The 18,142-nt window shown below is 56.3% G+C and overlaps 1 protein-coding gene across 14 annotated transcripts in view; it reads right to left on the reverse strand.

Moving 5' to 3' along the window:
* Window positions 1–18,093, reverse strand: part of HSF1 (heat shock transcription factor 1) — a 22,953-nt gene extending 4,860 nt beyond the window's left edge. For 2 of the 14 annotated variants that reach the window (XM_013987991.2, XM_021088643.1), the window contains exons 1-2: window positions 17,796–18,092; window positions 379–527 (exon numbers count right to left, since the gene is read on the reverse strand). In XM_013987991.2, coding sequence (XP_013843445.2) covers window positions 379–527; window positions 17,796–18,057 — 411 coding nt within the window. In that variant the 5' untranslated portion in view covers window positions 18,058–18,092. 14 annotated transcript variants of the gene reach the window in all.

Below are 18,142 nucleotides of genomic sequence, written 5' to 3' on the forward strand. Positions count from 1 at the left end.
CCAGGCGAGGGGTCTCATCGGAGCTGTCGCTGCCGGCCTACCCCACAGCCACAGCCACGCCAGATCTGAGCCGCATCTGCGACCTACACCACAGCTGACAGCAACGCCGGGTCCTTAACCCACTGAGCAAGGCCAGGGATCGAACCTGCAACCTCATGGTTCCCAGTCGGATTCATTCCCAATGCACCACGACGGGACCTCCCCGCTGCAGTTTTCATCAGCATGTTTTCCCTAAGAGCAGCCGAGACCCCAAATGGAGGCAGCCAAGAAAACGGGAACCCAACTTCAGTTACTCTGGAGGAAAACAGTTGTTTTCAGAAATGCAACTTCATTTTTCCTTTTTTTGGTAACAGAGATGACGAACAGATTAAAACCCACTAGGCTGCTCTTCCCGAAGCTCAGTCCAAAAAGCTGCCAGGAGGGCGACAGGGGAGACCTCTGCAGCGGCGGGAGCCGGGTGGCCTGGAGCTGGGGCTGGGACGTGCTGACCCTGTGACTCCGCCAAGGACTCTGGGCACAGCCTTTGCCTGTCAGGTGAGGGGCAAGGAGTTAGAAAGACCCCGTCGTGTCGCCCAGAACGGGAGCCGTGCCTCCCAAACCGCACTCGGATGCAAAGCAAACGTGGTGCAAGTGTGTGAGGGGCGACGGGATGCTTCAGGAAGGGCCTCTTTTCTCCTCCAAAAAGTGCTAAGAAAATGGTTACATCTCATTTAAGGGTGAGCTGTGTCGCTCTGACCTGCCCTGTCCCCACCTCCTCTACTGCAGCTGCGAAAACCCGCTGCTGAAGCCGGGGGGAGACGGCATTCTGGCAGCCACGGGGCAAGATCAGCGGTGCTGCAGCTCCTCGCGGCTGCTCCCCAAAGACTCCGCCACGTCTGCTGTTGCTTGATTTGTGCCGGAGCTCACTCAGCATCATCGAAAGCCTTTTCCCAGGGACGTGCGCTGAAAACACCTACAGGCAATTTAAAAACTCGGGGCTGGGAGTTTCTGTTGTGGCAGCAGAAACGAATCCAGCCAGGGACCATGAGGTTGCGGGTTCGATCCCTGGCCTCCCTCAGTGGGTTAAGGACCCGGCAGTGCTGTGGGCTTGGTGTAGGTCGCAGATGCGGCTCGGATCCCGTGTTGCTGTGGCTGTGGTGCAGGCCAGCAGCTCTAGCTCCGACTGGACCCCTCGCCTGGGAGCCTCCATATGCCACGGGTATGGCCCTAATAAGCAAACAAACAAAAAGACCCCAAAACTTTTGGCGGCCAGACAGTGGACAACAAACGAGGAAAAGCAAGCTAATCAGAAAACCTAAAAGGAAGAGCTGGGAAATGAGAGCTCAAGGGGGCTCTGAAAACCCCCAGATGCTCCTGGGGACCTAGAAGCCGCCTGCGCGCGGCAGAGCTGTGCACGCTGGGGAGAGGAGGCCCCTCATCGCTTGCCGACTGAGGCTCTGTGCAAACAGGGCACGAGAGAGAGTCACGAGTCTTCAACTGCCTGGCTGAGAGCTGAAGGCGTGCCCAACACTCAGCGGCCCCGGTGGAGACTCGGTTCCGTGCCGTAAAGGACACGCGGCGCTCCCGGCCACTGAGTCACTGGGCCGAGCCCTCAGGGACCACACACGGCCACGAAAACAAACTGCCTAGACTTAGTGCAGATGAGGCACTAGACGAAGAGCAACAACAAGAAAGAGCCACGAATCCTGGCAAATAGGGAGAATCCGGCATGGCGTTTACCAGGCGCAACATCGTATTAACAGAAAGTCCAATTTTTAAGAGAAAAAATGAGACAAGCTAAGACACATGTATGACCACACATGGCAAAAAAAAAAAAGCAACCAAAAGAAACTGTCGCTAAGGCAAGATGAGATTTTGGACTTACTAGACAAAGACTTTAATTATTTATTTTTTACTCCTCAAGTGAATTTATCACATCTGTAGTTGTAAAATAGACAGACTTTAAAATCAGGTATTTGACTTCGCTGTACAGCAGAAATGGAGAGAACGTTGTAAATCGATTACCACAGAAAAAATGAAAATGTCAAAAAATATCAGTGGAGTTCTCGTCATGGCACAGTGGTAAACGAATCTGACTAGGAACCATGAGGTTGCGGGTTCAGTCCCTGGCCTTGCTCAGGGTGTTAGGGATCTGGCGTTGCCGTGGGCTGTGGCGTGGGTTGCAGACGCGGCTCAGATCCTGCATTGCTGTGGCTCTGATGTAGGCCGGCAGCAACAGCCCCGATTCTGCCCCTAGCCTGGGAACCTCCTTACACCGCGGGAGCAGCCCTAGAAAAGACAAAAGGACCAAAAAAAAAAAAAAATATATATATATATATATATACACACACACATATATATAAAATCAGGTATTTGAAATAAGTTCAAAGAACAGAATGACATTTCATAGAATAGAGAAAAATAAAGACAGAAATTATAAATACAAATCAAATAAAAACCCTGGAGCTGAAAAGTGTTACAGCTCCAATTGGAAATTCACTCTGGAGCTCAAGATCAGATCTGGACAATGAGAAGAAAGAATCAACAAGCCTGAGGGAAGACAGCAAAGTGGGGCCACCCAGTCCGAGAAGCAGACAGTGAACAGGCCTCCGAGACTGGTGGAACACCCCAAAAGACCAACGTACACAGAAATGAGGAGACGGAAAGAATAACCGAAGAAATAATGGCCAAAACGCCCCACATTTTTTTTTTTTTTTTTTTTTTTTTTTTGCCATTTATTGGGCCGCTCCCGCGGCATATGGAGGTTCCCAGGCTAGGGGTCGAATCGGAGCTGTAGCCACCGGCCTACGCCAGAGCCACAGCAACGCGGGATCCGAGCCGCGTCTGCAACCTACACCACAGCTCACGGCAACGCTGGATCCTTAACCCACTGAGCAAGGGCAGGGACCGAACCCGCAACCTCATGGTTCCTAGTCGGATTCGTTAACCACTGCGCCACGACGGGAACTCCCCAAACGCCCCACATTTGATGAAAACTATTCAGGAAGCTAAACAAATTCCAAGAAAGAAACTCAAAAGTATTCACCCAGGGAATTCCTGTCATGACTTTTTGGAAACAAATCTGACTGGCATCCATGAGGATGGATGCAGGTTCGATCCCTGGCCTTGCTCAGTGGGTTAAGGATCCAGTGTTGCTGTGAGCTGTGGTGTAGGCCACAGATGTGGCTTGGATCTGGCATTGCTGTGGCTGTGGTGTAGGCTGGTGGCTGCAGGTCTGATTCGATCCCTAGCCTGGAAACGTCCATATGCCACGGGGTCAGCCCTAAAAAAGACAAAAAAAAAAAAAAAAAAAAAAAAAAAAAAAAGATTCACACCTAAATGCTCTACAGTCTAACTTAAGAGAGCAAGAGACCTAGAGAGAACGCACAAAGAATCCTTAGCAACAGCTAATTTCTCATCAGAAACCCCTCCCAGGAGAAAAAAGTGAGCCCCTCCCAGGAGAAAAAAACAAAGCTTCTTAATATCATCCAAAGTCTCTGGAAATTTTTCTTTTCTTTTCTTTTGCTTTTCAGGGCTGCACTCATGGCATAGGGAAAAATCCCCGGCTAGGGGTCACGTCCGAGCGGCAGCCGTCCACCTACGCCGAAGCCACGCAATGCAGGATGCAGGATCCCCGATCCACCGAGTGAGGCCAGGGATGGACCTCGCATCCTCATGGATCCTAGTTGGATCCATTACCCCTGCGCCACAACAGGAACTCCCGGAGGTTGTCATAAAGGCACATAGCAAAGGAAGAAAACCTATTCCCCTTCTGCAGGAACAGTGAGTCTGGAGCATTTTAGCCACAAGCTGAGCACCGGTGCTCCTGGAATGACACTACACTCTGGGACCCTGCAGCCTAGGAGACAGGGATTCTTCTCCCGCTGGCGCCCAAGGCGGCTTTCTGAATCTCACAGAGAGGGGCAGGCCAACAGCCTTTCTCATCCCGTCCAACTTGCAGGTGAAGAGGCTAAATTCCCGGGCACGGCGGGTTGGCGTCTCCTTCGCCACTCTGCCCCCACCCAGAGAACGGAGGCTCCACCCCAGGCACAGCAGGCTGACAACACTGGGGCTCCTCCACTACCCTCACCCTGGCGAGCATGTGGGGAGAGCATTCATGCGGGAAGGGGCGAGCCGAGAAGCCCAGAGGCTCCTGTCCTGCCCAGCACCCTGAGGACTGGCTCGCCGTTTGCCCAGGGGAGGCCAATGCAAAGGAAAGAGAGCGCTGAAGCTCCCCGGGGCCTCTCTCTGAAAGGGACCATGAGATAACGTACAAGCCTAAGGGTGCCCTTTACAGCAAACATGGGTCGCAGACATGGCTCGGGTCCCACACTGCTGTGGCTGTGGCGTGGGCGGGCAGCTGTAGCCCCGATTAGAACCCCAGCCTGGGAACCTCCGTAGGCCTCCCTAAAAATAAAAAAAGTACCTCAAATTTAATTGGCTCAGGTTGCAGAACAACTCGTGCCCTGGGGCGCTGTCAAAAAAAACAAAAAAACAAAAACGATGCAACAATCAGGCAGGGATTACAGAGCCTAAAGGCTGGGCCTGTAATAACCATAAGAGGCAGTGAACTAACAGCAAGATCAAAGAAGGAGGCTCCCCCCCCGCCCCCCCCCCCCGCTAAAATGGCCTGGCCAAGTCCCCAGACAGACCAGAGCCAGCTGGGTGGGGGTGAGCGTACCACCCAGAGGTGGAAATCAGTACCTACAGCATAGTTTCTCAACGAGACCACAGGACGCGTCAGGACGAAGTGAGACCTGTGTGTGGGAAGAAGAGCAACGGCAGCTGCCGCCTGCAGGGACAAGAGGCCAGTACGCACGTGTCCTAGAGCCGAGGGAGGTGATGAGGGCTGTGAGCTGAGGCAGGAACAGGAAAGGAGAGCCAGGAGGAAACACTGGAACCGAGCAGACAACCGAAATGGAAAATTTACCAGACTGGCTCAACAGCAGAGGTCAACGCAGGAGCAAGAAGCTGAGCCCTTGGGAGTTGCCGTCATGGCTCAGAGATTAACGATTCCAACTGGATCCATAAGGACATGGGTTCAATCCCTGGCCTTGCTCAGTGGGTTAGGGATCTGGCGGCACTGCTGTGAGCTGTGGTGTAGGTGGCAGAGGTGGCTTGGATCCCACGTGGTGGTGGCTGTGGCAGCTACAGCTCCAATTTGACCCCTAGCCTGGGATCTTGCATATGCCACAGGTACAGCCCTAAAAAGCAAAAAGAAAAAAAGAATCTGAGAACTTGAAAACAGACTGACAGAGCTGGAGGACAGAGAGAAACAAAATAAACTCTAAAGGTGCCTTGAAGCAATGGTACCGCTTCACCTGTAGCAGCGTAGATGTAACAGGAGCACCACAGGAAGCGGAGAAAGGGCCAGAATATTCACAAAAATAAGGCTGGAAAAACATCTCAAATTTGCTTTTAAAAAAATCCATAAACATGGTATGTCTATCAGGTCAACTTTGCTTTCTTTCACAGTGTTTTTAGAATTTCATGGTTTTGGCATTCAGATCCCTGCACATTCTATTAGGTTTATATTTAAAAAAAAGAGCTTAGTTGTTCTTTTTTTGTTGGTTTTTTTTAGGGCCACACCTGCGGCATACGGAGGTTCCCGGGCTAGGGGTCTAATTGGACCTGCAGCTGCTGGCCTACCCCTTAGCCACAGCAAAATGGGATCTGAGCTGTGTCTTCGACCTACACCACAGCTCTCGGCATTGCCAGATCCTTAACCCACTGAGCGAGACTGAACCCGTGTCCTTGTGGATACTCGTCGGGTTACCACTGAGCCACAACGGGAACTCCATGCTTGGTATTTTTGAGCAATTGTAAAGATTAATTTTATACTGTTCTTTGCTAGTACAATGGTTTTGCGGAAGTATGAAAAATCTATCTACTGACCTTTCAAAACTCGTTAAGTTTTAGAGTATTTTTATAGATTCCTTACAATTTTCTAGTAAAGAATCAGGCTGTGAATAAGAACAATTTTAGCATATATGACGTTAATTTCTTTTTCCTGTCTTAACGTACTGGGTAGGCCTTCCAGTATGATGCTGACTAGAACTGGTGAAAATAAATTTTGTGCCTTGTCCTGATCTTACAGGAAAAGTAGTGTCTTACCATTAAGTATGCTGTTAGGTGTACGGTTTTTACTCTTTTTTGGTCTTTTTAGGGGCGGCACCTGTGGGATATGGAGGATCCCAGGCTGGTGGGCGCATCAGAGCTGCAGCCGCTAGCCAAGGCCACAGCCACGCCAGATCTGAGCTGCGCCTGCAACCTACACTGTGGTCACAACGCCGGATCATTAACCCACTGAGGGAGGCCAGGGATCGAACCTGGGTCCTCACAGATGCTGGTCAGATTCGTTTCCGCTGAGCCATGACAGGAACCCTAGGTGAAGGGTTTTTTCTTTTTGTCTCTTTGCTATTTCTTTGGGCCGCTCCCATGGCATATGGACATTCCCAGACTAGGGGTCGAATCGGAGCTGTAGCTACCGGCCTACACCAGAGCCACAGCAATGTGGGATCCGAGCCGCGTCTGCAACCTACACCACAGCTCACAGCAACGCTGGATCGTTAACCCACTGAGCAAGGGCAGGGATCGAACCCGCAACCTCATGGTTCCTAGTCGGATTCGTAACCACTGCGCCACAACGGGGACTCTGGTGAAGGGTTTTTTAAAGACCTTTTTTTGTATCAGGCTGAGAAAGGTCCTTGCCATTCTTAAGTTTCCTGAGGGATTTTTTTTTTTTAATATTATGAACATCAAATTTTGTCATGTGCTTTTTCCACATCAAATGATATGATCATGTGGTTTTCTCTCTTAGGCTGTTGACATGGTGGGTTACATGGATTTAAAAAATCTTCAACCATCCTTGCATTCCTGGCATAAGTCCCATCTGTTTCGAGTATTCTTTTTTATGTGTCGCTGCGTTTGATCTGCTAACATTTTGTCGAAGACGTTACGAAGGGGGTCAGTCTGCAGTTTCCTTGCACTGTTTTGGTCTAACTTCGGTTCAGGGGAACGTTTGCCTCATAAAATGAGGTGCAGAGTTCCTGCCACTGCTCTTCTGGAAGCTGTTTTACCACTGGTGTTATTACTTCTCAAACGTTTAAACTTGCCAGTGAGATCAGGTGGGGCTGGAGATTTCTTTTTAGAAAGGTTTATTGTTAGGAATTCAGTTTCTTTAATAGGTGCGGGATCACTCATGGACACGTTTCACCTTGAGAGAGTTCTGGCAGTTTGTGCTTTTCGAGGAGTGGGCCCACTCAGTCGAATTTCCACGCAGAGAGCTGCCGTGGGCTTCCTTCGCACCCGCTCACGACCTGTGGTGTCTGCGGTGACACCCTCTGCCCCGCCTGATGTTGGTAACTTCCGTCTTTTTCTTCCCCTGGGAGGTGTGCCTAAGTCACCAACGCTGATCTTTTCAAAGACTCTGCTGTTCAGCTCATTTACCTTGTTTTACTATTTTCAACCTCACTGACTGCTGTTGCCTTGCTTTGGGTCTACGCTGCGCCCCCCCCCCCCAACATGGAAGCTTAGAAGCCAGTCTTATTTTCCTTTCTTTTTCTTTTTTGCTTTTTAGGGCCACACTCGCGGCATACGGAGGTTCCCAGGCTAGGGATCTAATCGGAGCTACAGCTGCCGGCCTACGCCACAGCCACAGCAATGCGGGATCTGAGCTGAGTCTGCGACCTCCACCACAGCTCCCAGCAACACTGGATCCTAAACCCACGCAGCGAGGTCAGGGATCGAACCTGCAACCTCACGGATCCTAGTCAGATTCGCTTCTGCTGCGCCACGACGGGAGCTCCAGGTCTTGTTTTCCACTACAGTCACTTAATGCAACAACTTCTCTGTCGGCACAGCTTCAGGTGCGTCTCCCCCATTTCCAGACAGGAGGCCTTTGCTGGGCTGCTGGGGAGTCTGGCGTGGGAGAGGGCGATCCTTGCGGCTGGAAGACACGGGGGGAAACGGGCTCCTCTGGGGGCTGCACCGCCCCGTGCCTCTGTCTCCCCGTGGACCCTTCCCACCCACGGGACCTAGAGCACCTGCCTCGCCCCAGGCCGGATGCCTGCTGAGCTGTGCCCTGCTGACGGAGTGTCTCCATGTGGCTGGTCACGCGTCCCATCCCCCTCCTTCTAACAAGGAAGGTGTGACAGTTTCCCACTTTAAACGCACAGCTCTGGGCAGAGGAATGTGGGCTCGGGCCGTGTGTCTGGGCCTTCTGGCCTTGGCAGCTGGGTGCGGGAGCTTCACCTCCAAGGCGGATCCTCGGGGAAGGGGTCAGATCACGGCCGGGCTGATGGAGCGCCCGCGGCGGCTAGCGCTTGGGGACTCTGGCAGCCCGGAGGCTGTAGCATGCTTGCAGAAAGCAATGGCCTTTGCCCGCTGGCCCTGCACCGTGGCCCTGGACGGGGTGGAGCCCACAGAGTCAGTCTTGGCGGACAGATGTGTGCCCTTGAGCCGTGACAATGGGGCAGAGGGCAGCTGTGCTGAAGAACTGCTAAGAAGCTCCCTGTGAGGGGTGGGGGAGCAACAGCTCTTGGCCAAAGCTGGACGAAAAAGAACGCTTCTTGCTCTGCAGAGGAGCTGTGCTGGGAAAGAGTGCAAAACAGCATCTTTTTTGTTTGTTTGTGTGCTTTTTAGGGCCGCACCCGCAGCATATGGCGGTTCCCAGGCTAGGGGTCCAGTTGGAACTACAGCTGCCAGCCTCCACCACAGCCACAGTCACGCCAGAGCCAAACCATGTCTGCGAGCTACACCACAGCTCACGGCAACGCAGGATCCTTAACCCACTGAGCGAGGCCAGGGATCGAACCCGCAACCTCACGGTTCCCAGCTGGATTCGTTTCCGCTGGGCCGTGGCGGGAACTCCCAACACAGCATTTTGTTATTGAGAACGCTAAGGTCCTGGAGAAAATGTATGCTCAGGTATTTTGTAGTAACCAAGTCTTATGAAGACAGAATTGGCAAAGACCCGGCCAGAACAAGGCAGAGTTTCTCAGTGTGCTTTTGTGTCCTCAGCTCCTCGCAGGCTGTCCAGCGCGCAGCCTGCGCTCTCCCCAGTGTGTTTTTCTGTTGTACCACGGTTAGACGTGGCCCCCGATGCCCAGGTGACAGCCTGAGCTGTCCTTTCCAGTTGCTGTGGACTGGAGCAGTCTTCCTGACCCACTGGGTCCCCAGCAGAGGGCTGGCTTTCTGCTGAGGTTAGAGGAGGAGGGCGGCCGCTTTGGGAGCTGATGGGCGTCTGGCTGCCACGGTCGCGATTTCATGTGTGTATACGACCCAGACTCACTGAGGCGAATGCCTTAAATACATACAGCTTTGGGAAAAAACAGCAACAATTTATATTTATACAATAATAATAATTTGCCAGTTTTCCACATACCGTTTAGTTGCACAGGTGAGGAACAAGAGAAATTTCCACCCCTCAAATTACTTCCGCGTCTGTCTGCAGCCAGCCCTTCCCTCGTCCCCAGGCAAAGACTCACCTGATTCCCGCCCCCACCCCAGTTCTGCCACGGAGACGCCGCCAGTGCCGCAGGGTGAGCTCCCCGTCCCCCTGCAGTGAGGGTCGGGATGCCCGGGACTTCGCCATCCGCCCAGCGGTTGGTGGACGTTTGGGTCGTGTCCTGTTTTTGGTTATAACGTGTAAAATTCTACGAACATTCGTGTCTGGCTTCTTTAGTTTCTGGAAGTTCTATACTTTTAACTCTTATTATTTTAATCTGCGTTTCATTTCTGTGTTGATATATGGCTTTAAGCACAGGTCAGGCTCACTCACACGTGTCCTTGTAGGTGGCCAATTATTCCAGCACCATTTGGTAAAAATCCTAAGTTTATTTTTGATGTTATGGTAAATCATTTTTTCCCCTTTCCTTTTAGGGCCATACCTGCAGCATATTGAACTGGAGCTGCAGCTGCCGGACTACTTCACAGCCACAGCAATGAGAGATCCGAGTCATGTCTGTGACCTACGCTGCAGCTCACGGCAACGCCAGATCCTTAACCCACTGAGTAAGGCCAGGGATCGAACCCACAACCTCACGGTTCCTCTTCCTCGTCGGCTTGTTTCCGCTGCACCACATCGGGAACTCCGTCCCACAAAGTAAGTCTTGGTATCACATAGTGTGAGCTTTCCCACTTTGTTTTTTTTTTTTTTTTTTGCTATTTCTTTGGGCCGCTCCCGCGGCCTATGGAGGTTCCCAGGCTAGGGGTCGAATCGGAGCTGTAGCCACCGGCCTGCGCCAGAGCCACAGCAACGCAGGATCCGAGCCGCGTCTGCAACCTACACCACAGCTCACGGCAACGCCGGATGGTTAACCCACTGAGCAAGGGCAGGGACCGAACCCGCGACCTCATGGTTCCCAGTCGGATTCGTTAACCACTGCGCCACGACGGGAACTCCCCCCACTTTGTTCTTAAAAGTCTGACACTTCTCTGTCCTTGGCCTTCTCACACCCACTCGAGGTTATCGGCCCCACCCAGGTGTCTGCTGGGATCTCGCGGGCTCTGCTGTTCGTCTCACCCACGATGAGTCTGCCGTTTACGACACGGCATTTCTTTCCATTCATTTGGATCTTCTTCACTTTTTTCAGCAATGTTTTATGGTTTTCAGTGCATAAATTTTGTATATACTTTGTGAGACTGGGCCTGGGATAAAGAACCTGTGGCTGCACCCCCTCCGGCCCCAGGATCTCACAGCTTGGGCCACCTCCTCCCATGGTGCACCACGATTCTACTTCGCAGCCCAGAGCCTCCGGCAGGGGAGAGAGTATTCGAGGACACATTACGAAGGCCGCCCTGGGGAGCTCCCGGGTGGTTCAGTGGACTAAGAACCTGACTGGTATCCATGAAGATGGGGGTTCAATCCCTGGCCTTGCTCAATGGGTTAAGGATCTGGCACTGTCCTGAGCTGTCGTGTAGGTCGCAGACACGGCTTAGATCTGGCATCGCTGTGGCTGTGGCGTAGGCCGGCAGCTACAGCTCCGATTGGACCCCTAGCCTGCGAACCTCCATATGTCATCGGTGCAGCCCTAAAAAGACCAAAAAAATCATACCACAGCAGTGACTGGAGCCACTGTAGGGACGATGCCACATCCTTAACCTGCTGTGCCACAAGGGAACGCTGAGATTTTGTGTGTTTTATACCACTGGAAACATGTCCATTTGCAGTACATCATTGCTGGTATGTAGACATGTAATCAACTTTTGTACACCGACATTGAATCCTGACCAAACTCACCTATTGGTTTTAATAACTTTTTTTGGTAGATTCTTTGGGATTCTCTAAGTAAACAATAATGTTTCCTATTAGCAGAGTTTTGTTTCTTACTTTCCAATCTTGATGTCTGTGATTTACGTATTTCCCGGCCAGGGCATCCGATGCACCAGCAAGGAGAAGGCGTAAAGCTGACCTCCTGGCCTTTTTTTCCGGTCTTGGGGGAAAGTATTCAGGTTTTCCCCATTAACCACAATGCTGGTTGTAAGTTTTTTTCTTTTTTGGTTGTTGAAGCTTTTCATTAGATTGAAGAATTTCCCGTCCTAGTCTGGCAAGCTTTCATCATGAAATGGATGTTGCGTCTCGTCAACTGCTCCCACCTCTGCTGAGATGAGTCACGGTGTTTCTCGACCCTGCGAGGTGGCAGCGTTACAGCAGGCTTGGGCGCTGACTGCAGCCCCTCCCCGTCCCGGGCCTCACGCCTCTGATGGGAAGTCAGCGTTGCTCTTCGCCCTTCCGTGTGCAGTTTCCTTTCTTCTGGGTGCCGTTGCTGTTGTCGCTGCTGCCGTTTGGCAGTGCCTCCGGCAAGTGGGTACTCCCAGGCCAGGGACTGAACCTGTGCCACAGCAGCGACCTGGGCTGCCCCATGGCAACGCCGGGTCCCGAACCCACTGAGCCACCGAGGAGCTCCCTTCTGGTGGCTTTTCAGATTTGCTCATCATTGGTTTGCAGCAATTTGATAGCGGGATGTGTTGGCGTCTTTTTCTGTGCTTTATCCTCCTTGGGAGTCACTCAAACTCTCGGATCTGTGGGTTTACAGCTTTCGCACCCCCATCCCAGCGCGAGGGAAAATTTCGACCGTCCTTTCTGCAGCCCCCCGTTCCTCACTCCCGGACTTGCGATGGCCTCGTGGGAGCACCCCCAGGGCTCCGCCGATTTGGGGCCGCCGTGGTGCCTTCCTTGCTTGGGCTGGTTCCGTGATTTGTTCTTCCTCAGTCTCTAGCTGACCGTTTAATCCCCTCCAGGGACTGATAAAAACAAGCTTCTAGGAGTTCCTGCTGTGGGGTAACGGGATCGGCAGCGTCTTGGGAAGGTTGGGATGCAGGTTCGATCCCTGGCCTAGCACAATGGGTTAAGGATCCGGTGTTGCCACAGCTGTGGCATAGGTGGCAACTGTGGCTCAGATCTGACCCCTGGCTTAGGAACTCCATATGCCACGGGGCGGCCAAAAAAGGAGGAAAAAAGCCTTTTAGAACTATGCTGAGTTTACAGCAAAGTTGGGACAACAGGGCACCCCCAGTTACCCCACACCCGGACTCCCCACGGCCCTGCCTTAGTGCAAGTGCTTCAGCAGTCAATCCACAGGCTTTATCTACTTATTTATCATCTTTTTTGTGGCTTGTGGAAGTTCCTAGGCCAGAGACTGAATCCAAGCTGCAGCTGCAACCTATGGCACAGCTGTGGGCAATGTCAGATCCTCGAGCCACTGAGCTCCACACAGACCAGTGTTAACTAAAGTCCCCACTCTGCTCAGATTTCTTTAGATTTTACATAGGGTCCTTCTGCTCCAGGTCACCCCCCAGGCTACTCCTTTCACGTCTCTTGGGCCTTTCTGGTTTCTGACCACCCGATGGCTTTGAGGAGTCTGGTCTGCTACCGTGCAGGAAGTTACTCAACATGGATTTGCCTGCTGTTTTTTCCGTAGCGTTCGCTGGGGTTGTGTCAGTGTTTGCAGGTGGCGTGGCCCTTCCATCACAGCTGTCAGGGTGACTCCATGCTGCTGGCCGGGGCCTTCAGGAGCCTCCTCCGTTCGGTCACTGCCCCCCAGCCTGAGCTCCGTGGAAGGAAGCCGCCAGAGCCGCCCTCTGAAGGGGCAGTGACACAGCGCCTCCCCGGGAATTCTTCTGCACAGGAGCCGCATCCCAGAGGCGTTTCGTTCACGTTCCTTCCTCCTAGCAGCTTCCGTTTCTCCGTTTCTCTCTTGGCCCTCCGCCTCGAGCCCGCGGGGCACCTTCGCAATGTCCTTCCGGCCGAGCCAGAGACCGGCAGGCCCGGCGCTGCCGCGGGGGCTCTTCCCTTCTTGGCCCTTGGGCCCTGCCCCTTGGCTCAACCGCGGGTTTTGACTGGATCCGGACACGAGGAACTTGGCCACGTTGTGTCTGGGTTGGGGTGTCCGCCTTTCAGAGAGGAAAGATGGGCCTGGTCCTTGCCGAAGGCTTGTCCCTAAGCCCCACTTCCCGGCTCCGGCGGTGGTGAGCTCCCTGTGAAGCTCTGGCCGTGAGGACTCAGCCACCGCAGAGCCAGCCCTGGCGAGTCTGGCAACCACTCACCGCACAGCCCCTCGGCAGCCGTCGGCTACGTAGAAGGTTCGCGGGCCAGCCCTACAGTCTCACACTGTGGACGGGCCAGCAGCGCTCGGCCAAAGACCCATGGGGGCTGCCAGGCAGCTCCCTGCTCTCGGGACCACGCCTTGAAAACTCTCGCTGCCTCAGCTTCTCCAAAGGCCAGGCTCTCGGACTTTGAAAACGGCCTCGGGGAAGAAAGCCCGCGCCCCAGGGCCTCCCCCTGGCCTTGCTGTTTCACGGCCCCCATGCAGCGCGAGGGTGCCGTGCACGGTGAGCACGGCCTGCAGGCCCTACCTTGGGGCCGGGATGAGTCTGAGGGGGCCCTCCGGGGCGTGCAGCCCAGAATCCGATGGTGCGTCTCTCTCGCCCTGGTCAAGGCCCCCTTCTCTGCAGGCGGCCCTCGCCGCCCCGGGAGGGGACGGAAGGCAGCGCTGGGAGATCCGGCAGCGCTGCAGAGAAGCAGTGAAGCAGCGAAGCAGCTGCTGTGTGCCGTCCACGCCCCTGCCCCCGAAAAGCTCTTCCTGGGAAATACTAAGTCTTAGAAACCCGGTTCGAAGCCTTGATACCTCCTACAGGACCGCGAGTAACCTGAAACGTACGCAGTGCTGCCCGGTGTCCACGTCCGCGGACGCAGCCTCTGTCTCTGAGGATTTCCTCAAAGGCCCTGCAGCCCAGCAGGACGAGCCAGCACGGCCCTTCCCGGAGGGGCCCACCTGAACTCTTCTAGCATCTGCCCATTTCAGCGCCCCAGCCCACAGGACTGGTCTGCGTGCAGTGCTCCAGTGTCCCGGTGTGGCTGGCTGACCACTGAGGGGCTCTGGGAGCAGGGGGCCTGGGGCCCGGGGACTGTGCGGGGTGAGCGCTGCAGCCCCGGGCGCAGAGGCTGACGAACACGGGTTGGGGATGAGGAGGAAGAACGCGGGGTGCAGAAAGGGGCAGCCACTTTCGGTCCCTGCCCCACTGGCCATCTTGCCCTCACGCAAGCGCAGGACCGTCTGCGTGCTTCTCACGCCACTTCTTTACGTTGGCTCGGGGCCACGGCCCAGGCCCCGAGACCGTCCATCCCTGCTCATCTCTGGCCGCCGGCCCACCCCTGGGTCTCGAGGCCCCTCTGCATGTGCGCACCCTGCTGACTGCGGACTCAGGAGCTGTCGGGGCCCAGAGGGACGAGATGGGGCAGCCGCCAGCGCTTCCAGGCTCAGGAGACCCTCGGAGGGCCGGCCTCCCCGCCTCCCTTCAGACCTCAAACCTCAAAGAAATCTTGCAGCCAAGGGTGCAGGTTCTGGGGCGTCCGTGACACCTGACGGGAGCTGACTGTTTACTCCGAGAGGATCCCGTGGGCCCTGGCCACCTCCCCGCCAACCCCGGTGCGGTACCAAAGCCCTCTGAGCACCCGTGGGTCCGGCGGAGCCAGGCGAGCTGTGTGCATCCACCCTCCCTCCAAGGCGGCCGTGCCCAGACCGCCAGCCCCTCTGACGGCGCCCCTCGCACCCCAGCACCCAGGCGGCGGAGGAAACAGACTGGGAGGCCACGCACAGAGCCTGTCCTTCATGGATCTCTGCCCGTCTCGTCCGTCTGTCTGTCTGTCCGTCCACGCATACATCTGTCTGTCTGTGCGGGAGGTGAAAGGCGGACTCTCGTGTAAAAATCCAAAATACAACTCTACAAACCCCCGGGCGCTGGTCAGCCACGTGCGGCCGGGCCCGGCTAAGACCGCGGGGTGGGGGGGTGGAGCCCGAGCTGGACCCCACGCCCGACTGGAGACTCGACACTCGGCGCGGTCAGAGCGCGGTCGGTGGGGCAGGCGGGCAAAGGGCCTGTGCACTTCAGGGTCTTCCTCGCGTTTCCTGTCACCTCCGAGGCTCAGGTTTCGCGTCTGTAAAAAGGCCACCTTCACCTTCGTGCAGGGCAATGGGAGGCGCGACAGGCTCCGTGTGGAAAAGGTTTGGCTGCGGCAGGCAGAGGCCTGCTCGGCGGCCACGCACGCTCATCAGGTGCAGGGACCCCGGGAACCTCCAGGCTCTGCAGTGGCCCTCGAAGCCAGCACGGGGGCAACTGCGGGCTCCTGCACGGAGGACCAGCTCAGCAGGCTGGTGGGGCCCGCCTGGCTCCGGGCAGGGGAGAGGGCGGCCCTGCCTGTCCTGGGGTCTCTGGAAATGGTCCTTTGCCAGCTTGGAGTGGCCAGGGGTTTCACAGGGAGCTGGGGACCTGACCACGGAGACCGTGCTCCACCTGGACACTAGCCCCTCTCAAGCGATCCCTGAGTGTGGCACTCACTTGGGCCACCTGGGCTGGTGGCCTTGGCAAGGTCCGGTTCCTGGGAGAAAGAGGCCCTCAGTCTTGGCCAGAAGGGTCTGACTCCCATTATGTCCCAGGGGGCGTGGTGGTAGCACTCCCAAGGCCACACTCCCGGTCACCAAGTCCCCTCCCGCGGGAGCCCTTGCCTATTCAGCCGTGGCGCCGCACGGGGCGCATCTGACGGGACAAGGCTTTGGAAGGGCGGGCAAACCAACACGTGCCTCTGGAGCAGCGACCCGCTGGCCGGCCCCAGCTCCCAGGGCTGGCACCCGCCCGTGGTCATGCATCACGCAGACCACAGAGTCGACCACTGCACCTCCTCCTCCCCCTCATTCCCTGGGCCACAGGCAGAGGTTTTCTCCTGGTGGAACAATGAGCAAAGTTCCAGCACAAAGGGGAAGGGCCAAGGGCACAGGCGTCAGACCTGTCCGGGGCCTCCGACAGCAGGACTCCAGGCTGCGAGTCGGCAAAGGGCTCCAAGCGGACTTTGAGACAGAGGCCCGGGGGTCCTGTGGGCACCCTGCCGGCCCCAGGCAGGGGCTGGTCTCCTTTCTCAGGGCCAGCCCCACTGCGTCCTGCACCAAGCACACCCTACTCGCTCTGTGTACAGACTAAGGAGGATCAAAAGCTCTTGCTCCATGGCCGCTTGTCCCCAGGGAGACCATGCCTGGGGGCGCAGCCACCTTGAGTAGAGACCATCACGGGCTGGACCATGTCCGCTTTCCTGCTCCAGGCTTTGCCTGGAATACAGGCCGTGAGGCCTGGGGAGCAAGCTGACGCTGGCTGTGCTTCGCCTGGCCTGGAGCAGACTGAGAGGCGGGATGTCCCCACAGTAGGTTCATCCCAAAGGACCTCTGGTGCCCTCCCCCAAACGGGAGTTACGGGGAAGGGACAAGAAGAGGGAGAAGGGAAAAAGACAGAAAAATGGGGTCATTTCATTTGGCCGGCAAAGTTCAAGGCCTGGAACAAGGGGTGGTTCCCACCGTTAAAGAAACAGGGCCTGGGATGGAGAACGCCACATGGATATTTGCTGGGACAACACACAGTGTCCCCAAGGGAATGCAGCACGGTTTCTGGTCTCCTCAAAGGGACAAGTGGAACGAGAGAACGTGGCCTCCAGCTCTGGGCTCCTTTCAGCCCAGACTGCTCTTCCTTTCCAAGGGCTCAGCAGGATGACAGGCAACAACTCAGTGGGGTCCAAGAAATCCAGCGTTTGGGCGCTCAGGAGAGTAAGCACGTTTGGAGGCGCCCGGAGCCTGCCTACGACTACGGTGGCCTAGGCCACCCCCCTGCCAGCCGCGAGCCGTGGCTCCGACCTGCCCCACCTCGACGTCACAGCCAGGACGTCCATCTCCAAGTCCAACCTCCGCAAACTGGAGTTGTCCAGCCTGCGGAGTCAGACCATGTAAATCACCTGCCCGCTGCCAGGCAACGGGAGACAGGGCGTGAATAAAGTCGCGCACAGAGCAAGAAACACGAGTCGCTCTTGGGAAAGCAGCTCTGGGATCTGGACCCGGGCTCGAGACCAGCCTGAACTTTATGACGTTGTGCTTTCTGTTTTCGCTCCCTCTCCTTTCGAACTAGAGAAACGCCCTCCAGTTCCAGGGCCGAGACTTGATTTACCCTGAATAACTGCCCACCACACCACTGGAACTCTGGGGCCACCGGGGCCCAGCGTCCACTAGCGAAGCCGGGGGCTGTTCTAAGCACAGACGCGTCCCGCAGTCGTCCCACAGGCAGCAAGCGCAAGCCCACGGAGGCAGAAGCCCTTCCTACCCAACGCGGGAGAGCGGCGTGGACAGGAGCGACCTCCAGCGGGCCTGCGACGCTTCTCCCCGCACTACCCCCTGCTCCCCACCCCCACACCGGGCCTGCGAGGCGGGGTCCGGGCCTGCCCGTCCTGGGCCCCCGCGCCGCGGCCTCCCCGCCCCGGGCCGGCGCCCTCGGCCCCTCACCGGGCTCCAGCAGATAAGCGCGTCCGTGTCCGGGTCGCTCACGAGAGTCCAGAGCTTGGTCAGGAAGGCCGGGACGTTGCTGGGCCCCGCCGCGCCCGGGCCCACGGGCAGATCCATACCGGGCAAGGTGGGAGAGGCGGAGGCGGGACCGCGAGGAGGGGCTGAGGGCCGGGCTAGCGCCGCTGCCGCGCCTGCCGCCCGGGCCGCGCGCCGCCGCCCGCTGCGCACACACGGCCCCGGGGCCTGGCATGGCCGCCGCCATCTTGCGACGGGCGCGCTCCCGCCGGCGCCGCCCGCGTCCCACGGCGCGCGCACGCACACCGGCCCCCGTCCCGCCCGGCGCCCTC

The sequence above is a fragment of the Sus scrofa genome, chromosome 4 (genome assembly GCF_000003025.6).
Source record: "Sus scrofa isolate TJ Tabasco breed Duroc chromosome 4, Sscrofa11.1, whole genome shotgun sequence".
Lineage (NCBI taxonomy): Eukaryota > Metazoa > Chordata > Mammalia > Artiodactyla > Suidae > Sus > Sus scrofa.